The sequence below is a fragment of the Melanotaenia boesemani genome, chromosome 14 (assembly GCF_017639745.1).
Source record: "Melanotaenia boesemani isolate fMelBoe1 chromosome 14, fMelBoe1.pri, whole genome shotgun sequence".
Lineage (NCBI taxonomy): Eukaryota > Metazoa > Chordata > Actinopteri > Atheriniformes > Melanotaeniidae > Melanotaenia > Melanotaenia boesemani.
In genome coordinates, this window is record NC_055695.1 from 34193412 (window position 1) to 34207856 (window position 14445).

At 45.9% G+C, this 14445-nt stretch overlaps 1 protein-coding gene and 1 long non-coding RNA gene across 2 annotated transcripts; one reads left to right on the forward strand and one right to left on the reverse strand.

Annotated features, from left to right (window-relative positions):
• Positions 1-760: 760 nt before the first annotated feature.
• On the reverse strand, positions 761-2182 carry znf648 (zinc finger protein 648). Its single transcript, XM_042007406.1, has one exon. The coding sequence runs from the start codon at positions 2180-2182 to the stop codon at positions 761-763; it is 1422 nt and encodes a 473-aa protein (XP_041863340.1).
• An 11019-nt stretch (positions 2183-13201) lies between these two features.
• Positions 13202-14145, forward strand: LOC121653539. Its single transcript, XR_006012810.1, has 3 exons — positions 13202-13274; positions 13542-13657; positions 13870-14145. It is a non-coding gene; the product is annotated as an uncharacterized LOC121653539 (long non-coding RNA).
• Positions 14146-14445: the final 300 nt, after the last annotated feature.

The following is a 14445-nucleotide window of genomic DNA, read 5'->3' on the forward strand; positions in this document are numbered from 1 at the left end:
CTCAGCTTACTCTGAAGGTTTACATGGATAGTAAGTAAATGATTGAAGGTTATTGATCCCATAGGTGTGGAATTCATCTCATTCAACGCACAATCTTTTCCATCTTTTCTCTGTAGTTTCCTGTCAGGAAGTGACGTGAGAGCATCTTGTTTATCATTTTATTTAAAGTTGCTGCTGGTTTGTACTGAGAAAGTGTGTTATCTGCTCCCAGCTCATCAGGTATTATAAGTAGCTGAGACGTAGACTGGGAACAAAATGCTGCCTGCATACCTCACCCGTCATCAGCTGGGCGATGCCACTGACGCCTGCGTGGCGTATTTAATTCTCTGTGTATTTATAAATCCAGGATGAGGAAGTGATGAGCTTTTTGACATGCCTTTCTCCAGCAGGGGGACCCAGTACAAGTGAAAACTGTCCTATGTTGGCCGTCGGTGAAAATAACGCCTGCATGCACACAGGCAGTTTATTTTCTGGCGTTAGTCAGGTCCTCGCGCTCCTGTAAGCAGCTTCATATCCCACCGTTAACCGCAGCTCCGCTGGTGGAAAGTTTCATCCCTCAACATTCAGATGGGAACCCAGCACCACGGCACTGCTTTACAACTCACCCTAAAATACACATGTTCACACACACACACACACATACACAGTCTGGTACGTGCTCACCAAGAACGGCTCTAGTGATTATTGAACCAAATATCCAGACGAATAAAATATTACAGAGCTGCATTTCATATCCAGCACAGGGAGGATGGGAACGCCTTCACACACTCTTCTCGCTGTGTTTTAACACATGCTGCGCGAGCTTTGTGGCGCACTGGAAAGACTTGCCACACTCCACGCAGACAAAGATCCTCCCAGCGCAGCTTTGCTCCTGGTGAAGCTGAAGTTGTGCTATGTGGGAGAAGTTCTTGCTGCACACCGTGCAGCTGTGAAGCTTCTGTTTATTGTGGATGAACTGGTGGCGAACCAGGCGGGAAGCCATGGCAAACGCCACGCCGCACTCTGAACATTTGTGGGGCCGCACGCCACTGTGAATGGCCTCGTGCTCTGTTAGGTTGGAGGATTTGGTGAAACTTTTAGAGCACACGGAGCAGACGTATGGACGCACTCCTCGGTGGATCTTCTGGTGCTCGGCCATGCGGCTGGCCAGGGCGAACGACTTCCCGCAGTCAGGGCAGGAGAAGGGTCGTTCCCCCAGGTGCTTTCGCTCGTGACGCTTCAGGGCGAGGGGTTTATTGAAGGTCTTGCCGCAGTGCGTGCATGGGAACGGCTTGTTGTTGGTGTGCATGTTCCTTTCATGCTTCCGGAGGTCAGAGGAGCGGATGAAATCCTTACCACAAGTTTCACAGATGTAGGGCTTCTCACCAGTGTGTGTGCGGATATGCTTGCGGTAATCTGAGGACCAGATATATGTTTTCACACAGAAGGGGCAGTGATAAGGTCTCTCACCCGTGTGCAGGCGCTTGTGCTGCTGCAGCGTACCCTGGTGAGAGTAAGCCTTACCACATATATCACACACATGTGGCTTCAGGCCAGTGTGGGTTTGCAGATGACTCTGCAGGTTGCAGAGCTTCTTGAAAGCCCAGTGGCAGTGTGGACATTTGAAGGGACGGTCCTCGGTGTCGACTGCACCCCGTTTCTTCATTGCAGCTAGAAGTCGAGGCACTTTGTCATCTTTACTCTTCTGAAGTGTATTCTTCACAGACGGATGGTTTCCACTCTCCTTTTTAATCATAATCCCAAACTCGTCTAGAGAATACTCCTCAAATTTGAGCTCTTTGAGGTTAGATGTCCTCTGTCTGGCTGGGATGTCACTTTGGCTTTTTAAGTGTTTGAGGTAGTTTCTTTCTCTCTGCTGCAGCGCATCCAGCAGCACATTGTTAGTCTCAGAGTGCGTAGTGCAGTGTAGCAAGGCTCTGCTGTAGGCTTCTTCATCATCTTTCTCTGCTCGACCTGCTGGTGAAAGCTCAGCAAACCTTTCCACCAGAGACCAGTTTGGTGTCTGAGGGTTCAGATAGAGGACTCCATTATCAATGCTCTCTGTAAGAGGGTCCAGACCTGGAGAAACACCCCCGAACGAAGAGTCCGTCTTCACATTCTCAGAGTCACCTTTGGTGTGCCCATCGGAGGGAAAATGTCTTTTCCTTTTACTTCTTTTTTTAATAGCTGTTCCGTTGGACATCTGTAGGATAGCAGCAGATTTTTATTTTATACATAATGCCTCACATGCCAAAACTTCACGTCTCTGTCTGTATAATGTTCTAAAGAGCAGCCGTGAGCCCACAAACTGATGGACAACACGTTCAGCAGAGCTACTTACCCTGCGGTTCCCTCCGAGCAGGTCAGGTCCAGGAGATGCCGCAGAGATATATTAGTGCAGGGTGTTGAGTAACTATGAGGGATGTTTGGTGGTGGTGGTGGGCGGAGCTTGGCAGCAGCCGTCTCTGGGTCAGCATCTATCCTGCAAGTCAGCAGCAGCGCTGATATCTTCCCAGCTGGGCTCACCTTACCACGCTCAGACGGAGTTCACCAGCTGTTTGCTTTCACTAATTTACACCCTCTGAATCAGGACATTTCCCTGGTAACACTCAGCCAGGAGGATCACTTTACGCTCTGACTGTGGTGAAGTACTTACAAGCATTGCTAAGCTTAAAGTTACTAACAGAAGCTCTCATCTCACTTTCTTTAACCCCTTGATGCCTATTGTTGCACATTTAAGACAAAGAGTTTCTGGCCTTTTTATATTTGATTTCTTTTTATCTAAGTCATTTATTTGTTTTTATTTACTCTTATTCATGTATTCATTTTTAGCATTTATTTGCTATTTTTATTTAACTATTCTTAGTAATTTATTTAACTTTTAATTAATCTTTTTATCTTTTTCCTTGTTTTTAGTTTAATTTTTGTTTGTTTTTTAACATCAGAGTTACTATGATTGAAGGACATGTTAATGTTCAATTTAACTTTATTTATACACCACATCACTACAGCAGAGAGGATCATCCCTCTCCCCTCCATCCACGACTGGGCTCAGAAACGCTGCATGTTTCGAAATAGGAAGATCTGCAACGACTCCTCCCACCCCCACCACGGACTGCTCCACAGCATTCAATTCATTCATTCTACTATTCTACAGTCATTTAGCAGACGCTTTTATCCAAAGCGACTTACATTTGAGAGTAAGAACAACACAAGCATGAATTCAAACAAGATGGGACGTCATAATTAAGTGATAGTCAGACTGCTTTTGAGTCCAGTTGGACCAGGTGCTGTCATGTAGTGCTAGTGCAGTGCATATAATTTTTTTTTTTTTTTTTTTTTTTTAGTCATTTTATTTAAATACAAGATCACGATTTCATCACACAATATCAACTTGGTCATAAGTGCACACAGCTTCTTCAGTACTTGGTTGAGCCAAAGAGCTGGACAAATCTTTCTAACTCATTTAGTTATGTTAATTGACTCATTGGCTAGTAGGTGTGCTCTCAATTATTGTTGATTCCTCACAGGTTTGTTTGTCATGTGATCATGCTATGTGCTACACTATTTAAGTTGTACCGGCACCAATAAACAAGTGATTGTGATTGTTCTCACTGAATCTAGACTGCAGGCATGTTTCATTGTTCCCTTAGTTGATGGAAGCTAAGCTCTGCTTAACAGGTTATGGGCCCAGGTCATTAATAGGGTAGGAGTAGCCACCACAAGGCAGTTTGTTTGGAGTGCCAGCACCATGAGCGAGCGGACAAGTTCACGATGGTCTCGTCTTGTGTTCGACGGAGAGGAAAAGAACTATGAACTGTGGGAGACAAAGTTCTTGGGGCATATGCGGCTGCAGAAACTGAAAGATACAATTTTGAATGGGCCTGCTGAAGGTGCAGATGCAGAAACGCTGGCTGAGGACGCAGCAAAGAATGCTGAAGCATACGCCGAATTGATCCAGTTCCTTGATGACAAAAGTTTGTCTCTGGTTATGAGAGAGGCTGCAGATGATGGCCGCGGAGCACTCAAGATTTTGCGGGACTACTATGCTGGCAAGGGTAAGCCCCGTATTGTGAGTCTCTACACAGAACTGACTTCACTGCAAAAACAGAACAGTGAGAGTGTGACTGAATATGTCATACGTGCTGAGAACTCAATCACAGCACTGAGGAATGCTGGGGAAGTTTTGAGTGATGGACTATTAGTTGCGATGGCTTTGAAGGGTCTGCCAGAATCTTTCAAACCTTTTTCCATTTTTGTCACTCAAATGGACGAGACCCTCTCTTTTGCTGACTTTAAGACCAAGTTGAGGAGTTATGAGAACACTGAAGGCATGCGCACAGCTGTGATTGAAGACAATGTGATGGGAGCCCGGGTGCACCCAAGAAGGGCCGGTGCCCCAGCAGATGCAAGAGGGCGGGGCACTGAGAGTGGTGACATAGAATGTTTCCGGTGTGGCCAGAGAGGACACAAGGCAAGACAGTGCCAGCGTGGTCAACAGTGGAACAGCCAAGGTAAAAGTACCATGCGGCGAGGAGGACGGAAACGGCAGACACAGGACAAGGTACGCGGGGTGTTTGAAGGAACGGACAACACTTTCGCCTTCAAGCTAGTGACCAGTGATCGTCACCCAGGGAGCAGTGTCACCAGAAAGGGGCTGATGGTGGACACTGGAGCAACATCACATATCATCACCGATCTGGCCAAGTTCAAGAGCTTTGATGATCATTTCCAGCCTGAGACACACTGCGTGGAGCTGGCTGATGGCACGAGGTGTAAGGGGGTTGCAGAGCGCAGAGGAGAAGCAGAGGTGGGTCTGGTCGACAGCAGGGGACGGCATCTCAGTGCCACACTGAAGCAGGCGCTGTACATTCCCTCATATCCTCAAGACATCTTCTCTGTGAGAGCTGCAACTTCCAGCGGGGCAACAGTCGTCTTCAAGGAGGGTGAAGATGTCCTACAGTACAAAGACGGTACAAGTTTTCATATACATGAACATAATAGACTGTTTTATTTGCCTACTGTGCCAGTGAACAATGACTGTAATGATCAATGTATGAGTTGTTATGATATTCAGAAGTGGCATGAGATTCTGGGACATTACAATTTTGATGATGTTCAGAAGTTAGAGAATGTTGTGGATGGCATGTCAATTAAAGGTAAAGCATCCAAGTACATCCAATGTGAAGTGTGTGTTCAAGGCAAGTTCACTCAGAGCAGGAACAGGAGACCTGATGTGAGGGCCAAGTCAGCTTTAGAGTTGGTACATACTGACTTGGCAGGTCCCATTGACCCACAGTCCAGAGAGGGGTATAGGTATGCACTTTCCTTTACCGATGACTACTCAAGTGCAGTGTTTGTTTACTTTTTGAAACACAAAAATGACACAGTGGAGGCCACAGAGAGATTCCTAGCTGACACAGCCCCATATGGAAAAGTTACATGTATCAGGTCTGACAATGGTACTGAGTTTACTGGGAAGGGTTATCAAACATTACTTCGTAGGAACAGAATCAGACATGAGACGTCAGCACCATACTCACCACATCAGAATGGCACCGCTGAGCGCAACTGGAGAACACTTTTTGACATGGCTAGATGTATGCTTCTAGAAAGTCAGTTACCTAAGGAGCTATGGCCATATGCAGTCCAAACAGCAGCAGTGGTGAGGAACAGATGTTTTAACAACCGCACTAGACAGACGCCTTATTTTATGTTGACAGGAAGGAAACCTAATGTGTCCAGGATGCAGACATTTGGTACTGTGTGTTACGCTTATCAACAGGATAGGAAGAAGCTAGATTTGAGGTCAGACAAAGGCATTTTTGTAGGCTATGACAAGAACAGTCCAGCTTATCTGGTCTACTATCCTGGCAGTCGGAATGTGAGGAAACACAGACAGGTGAGATTCATGTCCAAAGTTGAGGGACAGGAGACTAATGATATATCTGATGATGATGATGTTGATGTGCAGTGTAGCTCAACCAGATCTGAACCTGACAGACCTAAGAAGTGTGACATCCCAGAGACTCGGCCAGGCCCAAGCCAGACACAGCTAGCTGAGATCAAGTCAGAATCACATTCTCCAAGGAGATACCCAGGTAGAGAAAGAAGGAGGCCAGACTTCTATGGGGTGGAGAGTGATCAGGTGCAGATTAACATTGATTATTGCTACAAGATGGTTTCCAATATACCTCAGACTTTCAGAGAAGCCATAACATCATCCAATTCAAGACAGTGGATAGAGGCAATGGATGAGGAGATGACATCACTGAGGGACAACAAGACATTTACACTGACCACACTACCTGAGGGCAAGAAAGCAGTGGGGGGTAAATGGGTGTATGTTATCAAAAGTAATACTGATGGATCGGATAAGTATAAGGCACGCTATGTAGCTAAGGGATATAGCCAGGAGATGGGTGTAGATTACGAGGAAACTTTTTCTCCTACTGCCAACCTTACCAGTGTGAGAGTGCTAGTGCAAAAAGCTGCACAGGAGGAGTTGATCCTTCACCAGATGGATGTTAAGACTGCCTATCTACATGCACCAATTGACTGTAAGATTTACATGGAACAGCCAGAGGGGTATGATGTAAAGTCTGAAACAAATGGAAAAATGGTGTGTAGATTGGAGAAATCTTTGTATGGGCTAAAGCAATCAGGTCGCAACTGGAACAAAATGTTGCATGACTATCTGTGTGAAAACAATTTTGTACAGAACCCAGCTGATCATTGTGTTTACAAAAGAGAAATAGAACATGAGAAAGTGATCCTTCTGATATGGGTTGATGATTTGATTATTGCTGCCAGTAATGAGAAAGCTTTAAATGTGGTCAAAGAGATGCTCACAGGGAAATTCCAGATGAAAGATTTGGGCAGACTTAAGAATTTTTTAGGGATCACGTTTGATCAGTATGATGGAGGTGTGACTATGTCACAGCAGAGTTATGTGGATAAACTGCTGGAAAGGTTTGACATGAAAGATTGTAAACCCAGGTCGACACCTTGTGAACCGAAGTTGGATTACACTGACAGTGATGAGAAGTTAAGTGACCCCAGGAATTACAGAGAGGCAGTGGGTAGCCTAATTTACCTGACTTCATGCACTAGACCTGATCTGAGTTATGTTGTAAGTAAACTGTCACAGTATTTCAGTGAGCCATCAGAAGAGCAGTGGACAACTGTGAAGCATGTACTGAAATATCTGAAAGGAACAAATGACAAGATGCTCTGTTACAGGAAATGTGATAGAGGATTAAGACTGGTGGCTTACAGCGATGCAGATTGGGCAGGTGATACTAGTGACCGCCGTAGCACATCTGGCTATTGTGTTAGCCTATGTAAGAGGGGACCTCTGATTTCCTGGAAGACCAAAAAGCAGCCAACGGTAGCTTTGTCAACATGTGAGGCTGAGTATATTGCACTGGCTGCAACCACACAAGAGTGTTTGTACTTGACTCAAATGCTACAACATCTTGATGATTATCAGTATGGTGTACCTATTATCTTTGAAGACAACCAGGGTACAATTGCACTGGCAAAGAATCCTGTTAACAGACAAAGGTGTAAGCATATTGATATCAAATATCATTTTGTAAGATCGACTGTAAACAATGGTGAAGTGTCTTTGGAGTATCGCCCAACAGATCAGATGGTAGCAGACCAGATGACTAAACCAGCTACAAGACAGAAGCTACTTACCTTTTCCACATTCCTGTTTGGGTTGTAGCCGAGAGGCAATGCAGTTGATTTTCATGATGTTCCTATGTTTTTTTTTTTTTGTTTTATAATGCATGTGAATAATATGTGAGCAAGTGGGGGTGTTAATTGACTCATTGGCTAGTAGGTGTGCTCTCAATTATTGTTGATTCCTCACAGGTTTGTTTGTCATGTGATCATGCTATGTGCTACACTATTTAAGTTGTACCGGCACCAATAAACAAGTGATTGTGATTGTTCTCACTGAATCTAGACTGCAGGCATGTTTCATTGTTTCCTTAGTTGATGGAAGCTAAGCTCTGCTTAACAAGTTAAGCTAAATGTGGAAATGCTCCTTAAACAACTGAGTCTTTAGCTTGCTTTTAAAAGTGGATAAGGACTCAGCGGATCGGACGGAGTTTGGTAGATCGTTCCACCACCGGGAAACAACAGAGAAGAAGAGTCTAGCTACTGATTTTGCGCCACGTTGTGGTGGGAGCACTAGACGTCTTTCACTGGCAGAGCGTAACTGTGGAGAGGGAGTGTAGCTCTGGATTAAGGAGTGGAGGTAGACCGGAGATGTTTGGGTTATTGTTTTGTAAGCCAGAAGCAGAGCTTTGAACTTGATGCGTGCTGCAACTGGAAGCCAGTGGAGAGCGATTAGCAGCGGAGTGACATGAGCTCTTTTGGGCTGGTTGAAGACCAGACGTGCTGCTGCGTTCTGGATCATCTGCAGAGGTTTAACTGAGCATGCAGGCAGGCCAGCCAGTAAGGAGTTGCAGTAGTCAATGCGTGAAATGACCAGAGCCTGGACCAGGAGCTGGGTCGTGTGTTCAGTCAGGTAGGGTCTGATCCTCCTGATGCTGTAGAGAGCAAATCGGCAAGACCGGGAAACCGAGGCAACATGGTCCTTAAAGGTCAGCTGGTTGACTACCATGACACCAAGATTCCTGGTAGAAGACGTAGGCACAAGCGTGATAGAGTCAAACTGCACGCTTATCTGTGGCGGTAAGGAAGGATTGGCTGGAAAGACAATAAGCTCAGTCTTGGACAGATTTAGCTGAAGGTGGCGATCCTTCATCCATGCGGAGATATCAGCAACATGCTGATATTCACATTGAGACGGTTGTGTCGTCAGGTGGGAAAGAAAGGAAAAGCTGAGTGTCATCTGCATAGCAGTGGTAGGAGAAACCATGAGAGTTAATGCCTGCACCGAGTGAGGAGGTGTAAAGTGAAAAGAGAAGAGGGCCGAGCACCGAGCCCTGAGGCACCCCTGTTGTCAGCCCATGTGATCTGGACACGCCCCCTCGCCAAGATACTTTGAATGATCTCCCTGTGAGGTAGGACATAAACCACGAGAGGACAGATCCTGAGATGCCAAGCTCCAAGAGTTTGGAGAACAGTATATGATGGTTGACAGTGTCAAAGGCAGCAGACAGGTCCAGCAGTATAAGGACTGAGGATTGACCAGCGGATCTGGCAACCCATAGGGAATCAGTAACTGACAGGAGAGCAGTTTCAGTAGAGTGACCTTGCCTATATCCAGATTGATATGGATCAAACAGGTTGTTGTCTTGGAGGAAGACCTGACTGAAGACTGAAGCTCTAGTAATTTAGTCATGAATGGAAGCAGTGGGACCGGCCGGTAGTTTTCAACCTGGGCTGGGTTGAGTGTGGGTTTCTTCAGCAGTGGGGTAACCGAGCTTGCTTGAAGGCAGAAGGAAAGACACCGGATTTAAGAGAGGAGGTGATAATATGGGTTACTGCAGGTTTGTTTGTAGGTAAAATGCTCTGCAGGATGTCAGAGGGAACAGGATCAAGAGGACGGGTCGTGGGTTTTGAGTTGACTAGAGGTTTAGAGACTTCGTCCTCATTTAGAGAGCGGAAGGAGCAGAGTGAGGCACCAGTAGCTGGTTTGGTAAGGCTGAGTTGGTCAGGCTCAGTGAATTGGTTACTGATGGTAGCGAACTTTTCAGTGAAGTAGGAAGCAAACATTTCTGCAGTCAGCATAGTGGGAGGCTGAGCAGGTGGTGGCGATAGAAGAGAGTTAAACACCATGAACATGTCGTATGTTGGGAGCATTGCGGATCTTGTTCTGATAAAAGGCTATCTTGGCTGCCTTTAGGCTGGGTGTGAAAGTTTCAAGTTTTTGCTGGTACTCAGACAAGTCAGTGTGCTCTTTTGATTTGCGCCACTTTCTTTCTGCAGCCCTGAGTCCGGCTCTGTGCTCCCTTAGGACCTCTGTGAGCCATGGACTGGGAGGGTTTTGTCTGGCTGGTTTTGACACCACAGGACAGAGTTTGTCCAGAGAGGAGGCGAGAGAGGAGCAGAGTGTTTCTGTAGCCTCATTAACAGACAGTAAGGACACTAAAATTCAGGAACAGCTCTCTGTTACTGGATGTTACTGCTCCACCTGCTGCATCTTATTTCTTCTAACATTGCTATTTAATTTAATTTTAGTATTGTAAGCATATAAGATACAAAGATTCAAATCTATGCACCTCATCACCACCTGCACTATAATGTATCCTTCCTCCCTCATGTCTTAATACTGCGAACTGAAGCAATGCAAACATTTCGTTCTGTTTACACCAGCTGTGTGTAAAAGTCTGTCTCTCTCTCTCATAATGACACTGCCTGTCAGCTGTTTTCATGTTGACCTACAATCCAGCTGACAAGGTCATTGATGAGACCTGAAACACTGAAGATGAGGGTAAAACAGCTGATGTTGGAGATGAGTCACAGAGGCGAGCGCTTGGTGCCCGAGCCTTTGGGCCCCCCCTCCCGTGGGCTCACCACCTGCAGGAGGAGCCATCGGGTGCAGTGTGAGCTGGGCGGCTGCCAGAGGTGGGGACCCTGGCAGTCTGATCCTCGGCTGCAGAAGTTAGCTCTAGGGACGTGGAATGTCACCTCTCTGGCGGGGAAGGAGCCTGAGCTGGTGCACGAGGTTGAGTGGTTCTGGCTAGATATAGTTGGACTCACCTCGACGCACGGCTTGGGCTCTGGAACCACTGTCCTCGAGAGGGGCTGGACCCTCTTCCATTCTGGAGTTGCTCCCGGTGAGAGGCCCCAAGCAGGTGTGGGCATGCTCATTGACCCCCGACTTGGCGCCTGTATGTTGGGGTTTACCCTGGTGGACGAAAGGCTAGCCACTCTCCACCTTCAGGTGGGGGGACGGGTCCTGACTGTTGTTTGTGCTTATGCACCAAACGGCAGTTCAGAGTACCCACCCTTTTTGGAGTCCTTGGAGGGGGTGTTGGAGAGCACTCCTTCCGGGGACTCCCTCGTTCTGCTGGGGGACTTCAATGCTCATGTGGGCAATGACAGCGAGACCTGGAGGGGCGTGACTGGGAGGAACGGCCCCCCTGATCTGAAACTGGTGGACTTCTGTGCTCGTCATGGACTGTCCATAATGAACACCTTGTTCAGGCATAAGAGTGTCCACATGTGCACTTGGCACCAGAACAGCTTTTCTTCAAACAGAATATTTTTATTTTTATCATCTTAAAGCGGCAAAATCATTTCACGGCAGGTTTGCCATTGTGCGCTGCCTGCAGACCAAACCTGAGTGTGTAATGAGCCACACTTCCCTCTACCTCATCCCCCCACTCGCTTTGTCCGCAAACAAAAGTGCAAACACACCAAGCAAAGCAATATCAGAATTGTGTGGAAATTTGGAAGTAACTTCTAACATTTCTGCTGCTAGGAGAAAAAGAGCTCGCTCCAAGTGAAACTGTAGCCTCTTTAAGCCTGCCGCACACGAGAGCTATCTACTGAGCTAAAAGTCATTCGAGACTGTTTTCTCAGCAGAGGGCTCACCGTGTGCGCCTTATTTTCGCCGAACTTGCTACCTCACGAGGCCTTTAGGTGAAAATCAAACACGTTTGATATTTTTTGCCTCATGTGGCAAGCTCGGGGGAGCCAGAGGTTACATAAACATGAGCTCGGGGTGCTTACAGGCTAAAAGCCAGTAAATCATATAATTGGTTACAGACAACGCCACCCCGGGACTTTCACCGCGGGGAATGATAATATGAACTCCAACAAAGCACACAGGTTCGTTATGCTAAGGAGGCTTGAGACCAGCGTCAAAATAATTAAACAATCTTTATTGTTTAAAATAAACAAAACAAAACAAGACTAAAAGAAACCCACGGTTGAACAATATAAGATGGCTGAAGCTTACCAGGAGGGAGGTGGGCCAAACGAAATGAAGGGAGCCAAACCAAAACCACCCCAGACACACGTGCAAGACAAACACTCTTCACACCGCACTTCGGCTACACAGCACAGGCAGACGTGCTCAGCATGCAAATGAGGGGAGGATCAAACCAGGAAGAGGGACCCACACCGCTAAGGCACCACCAACTCAAGGCTTCCCAGCCACTAAAATAAAGAATAAAATACAATTATTATAAGAACCGTGGAGTTTGGGCACGCCAAAATAAAAGACAATAAATAAACAAACATAAAACTGTTACAATATAAAACATCCACACTGGAAGCCACCCGCCAAGATCAAACCTTGCTGCGGGCTTCGTCCCGGGCTTCCAGTGGAGCAGCAGGAAATAAAATGCGTCCCCAATAACTTAAAAAGAATCCAAAAATTAAAATAAACAAAGCAGCATCAGTCAGCCGAGCAGCGGTCTGTCAGCGTGGGGAATAATTGTGAAGCTCCTGATCCACACGCCACCGCGGACCGCTGCCTGTTGTCTAGAAGGTGGCTGTGTCGTTAAAATACCGTCAGATAAATCCCCCTAAAACAAAAACAGATAACCATGAACATCCGATGCAGCCAGGAAAAGCGCCCACCAGCTGTGGATTGACCTACCCGGATGACCAGCGCTCGTCACGCAGAGAAGCCGTTCCAGAACGAGAGGCAGCACAGCACACAGGTTTCCCTACTGGAGCACAGTCTGTTAGCACTTACTCTGTCAGAAAACCCGCTACAGCAGGAGAAGTAAAGTTAACCTACCACCGCAGTCTTAGGGTGAGAGCCAATACTACGCGCAGCAGCAATCTCCACATCAGCCGGAAGTCAGGCGACCTACCAACCAGACGAACCCTGCCCAAGACTGGCTCCTCGCTTGCTTAAATACGTCGCCCCCTTCCGCTGATTGGTTAATACTGCAATTCCTCACCTCATACTGCCACACTCACAAGGCAAAAAACTCACCGTCTGCGTGCTGAGAGAAATTCAAGTGACCAATCAAGATGCATCCTCCACTCACATGATTCCCAGATGGTAGCCCCTCGTGTGAGAAATGAATGAAGCGGAGACAGAGGTGGATATGGAGGAAATATTGCTACTCCTTCTGTTGATGAGGCGCCGCCGTCACCGGCGTTCTAAAGTTAGGAGAACATGGGTGAGGTCATGGCTGCAAAGGAGGAAAGGGCAAGGAGTTTATGCTAATCTTTTCCGAGCGATGCACCTCGAAGATCCAGAATCTGGCAATACCACCGCCTGGACAGAGAATCCTTCGAGAGGGTGTTGGAAATGATGGGTCCATCGATCCGCAAGGTTGATACCACAATGCGAAAGAGTATCAGTCCCGGAGAGAGGCTTGCCATCACGCTCAGATTCCTGGCTACAGGTATGTTTACAATGTAAATTACATTGCATGCAGGATGACTGTGGCTGGCCTTAGTTTACAATGTTTACATGTAGCTAGCTCTACCAGGAAGAATTATGTCAGTTTTGTTAGGAAAAGCAAGGCCATCACAACTATATTGTGCTTGCCTCCCTTGGTATGACATTTGTGGTTTATATTGTGAAAGGTGATCTTGATTCATTGTAATTTATGGTTAATTTATGGTGTCTTTGTAAAGCTCGTAAGATTTTAACGTTCCTACATTTTAAGGTGAAACATTTCAAAGTCTGGCATTTCAATTCAGGACTGGAGAAAGGACAGTCTCAAATATTGTTGATGAGACATGCCAGGTGTTGTACAGCACAATGAGGGAGTAGTATGTGAAGGTAATGAATTGCATTTTATTCAAACACAACTACAGATGCAACAAGTTATTAAATAATGCAATTTACAAAAATGAATGCTCTATTAGCCTAATATGTTAAAAAAAATAGAACAGTAGAATCACACATTAGGCATCTGCGAATGAAAGAAAAATAAACAATGTAAACAATGAACAGAATTATAAACAATAATATGGACCTATAATTTTCTTTAGAGGTCTCAACTGTGTCACTCTGTTTTGGGAGGTTGAAAAAATCAAAAAACAAACATAAAAGCTGAGATGAGGAAAATAATACATTCACACTGGCTCACACACTGACACTCACTGGTGAGGAGGCTGTGAAATGGCACTGACACACACACACACACACACACACAAACTCATAGTAAAAAATATAAACTTTGTATGTATACACAATATTTGCAATGAAAATATTAGTGTTTCATACACTTGGTCGTTGTCAACTGAGACATGATTTTGGTAAACAGGGGTGTAAGAGCCATTTTTGATATATTGTTAATTTGCCCAGTAGGTGGTGCTAGCACCATATAGGTAGGAACTGTCTATCAGGTGGCAGATGTTGCTGTACGCAGGGAGCAAACAAGTTTTTGACCGCTATCGCTATCATTGCTTGTATTGTTTGACGTGATGATTGGAATTTACGTTGGAGATGGATCTGTATTGTGGATTATCGCCAGGACAATGACGACGCGTTTGGATGAATAATAAATCTTAAACAAAGAAAAAAGATGAAGTTTGGATACGTTTTCAATCTTCCATCACACAACG

Coding starts and splice junctions, on each gene's coding strand:
- znf648 (XM_042007406.1), bottom strand. CDS start 2,182: ATGTCCAACGGAACAGCTATTAAAAAAAGAAGTAAAAGGAAAAGACAT.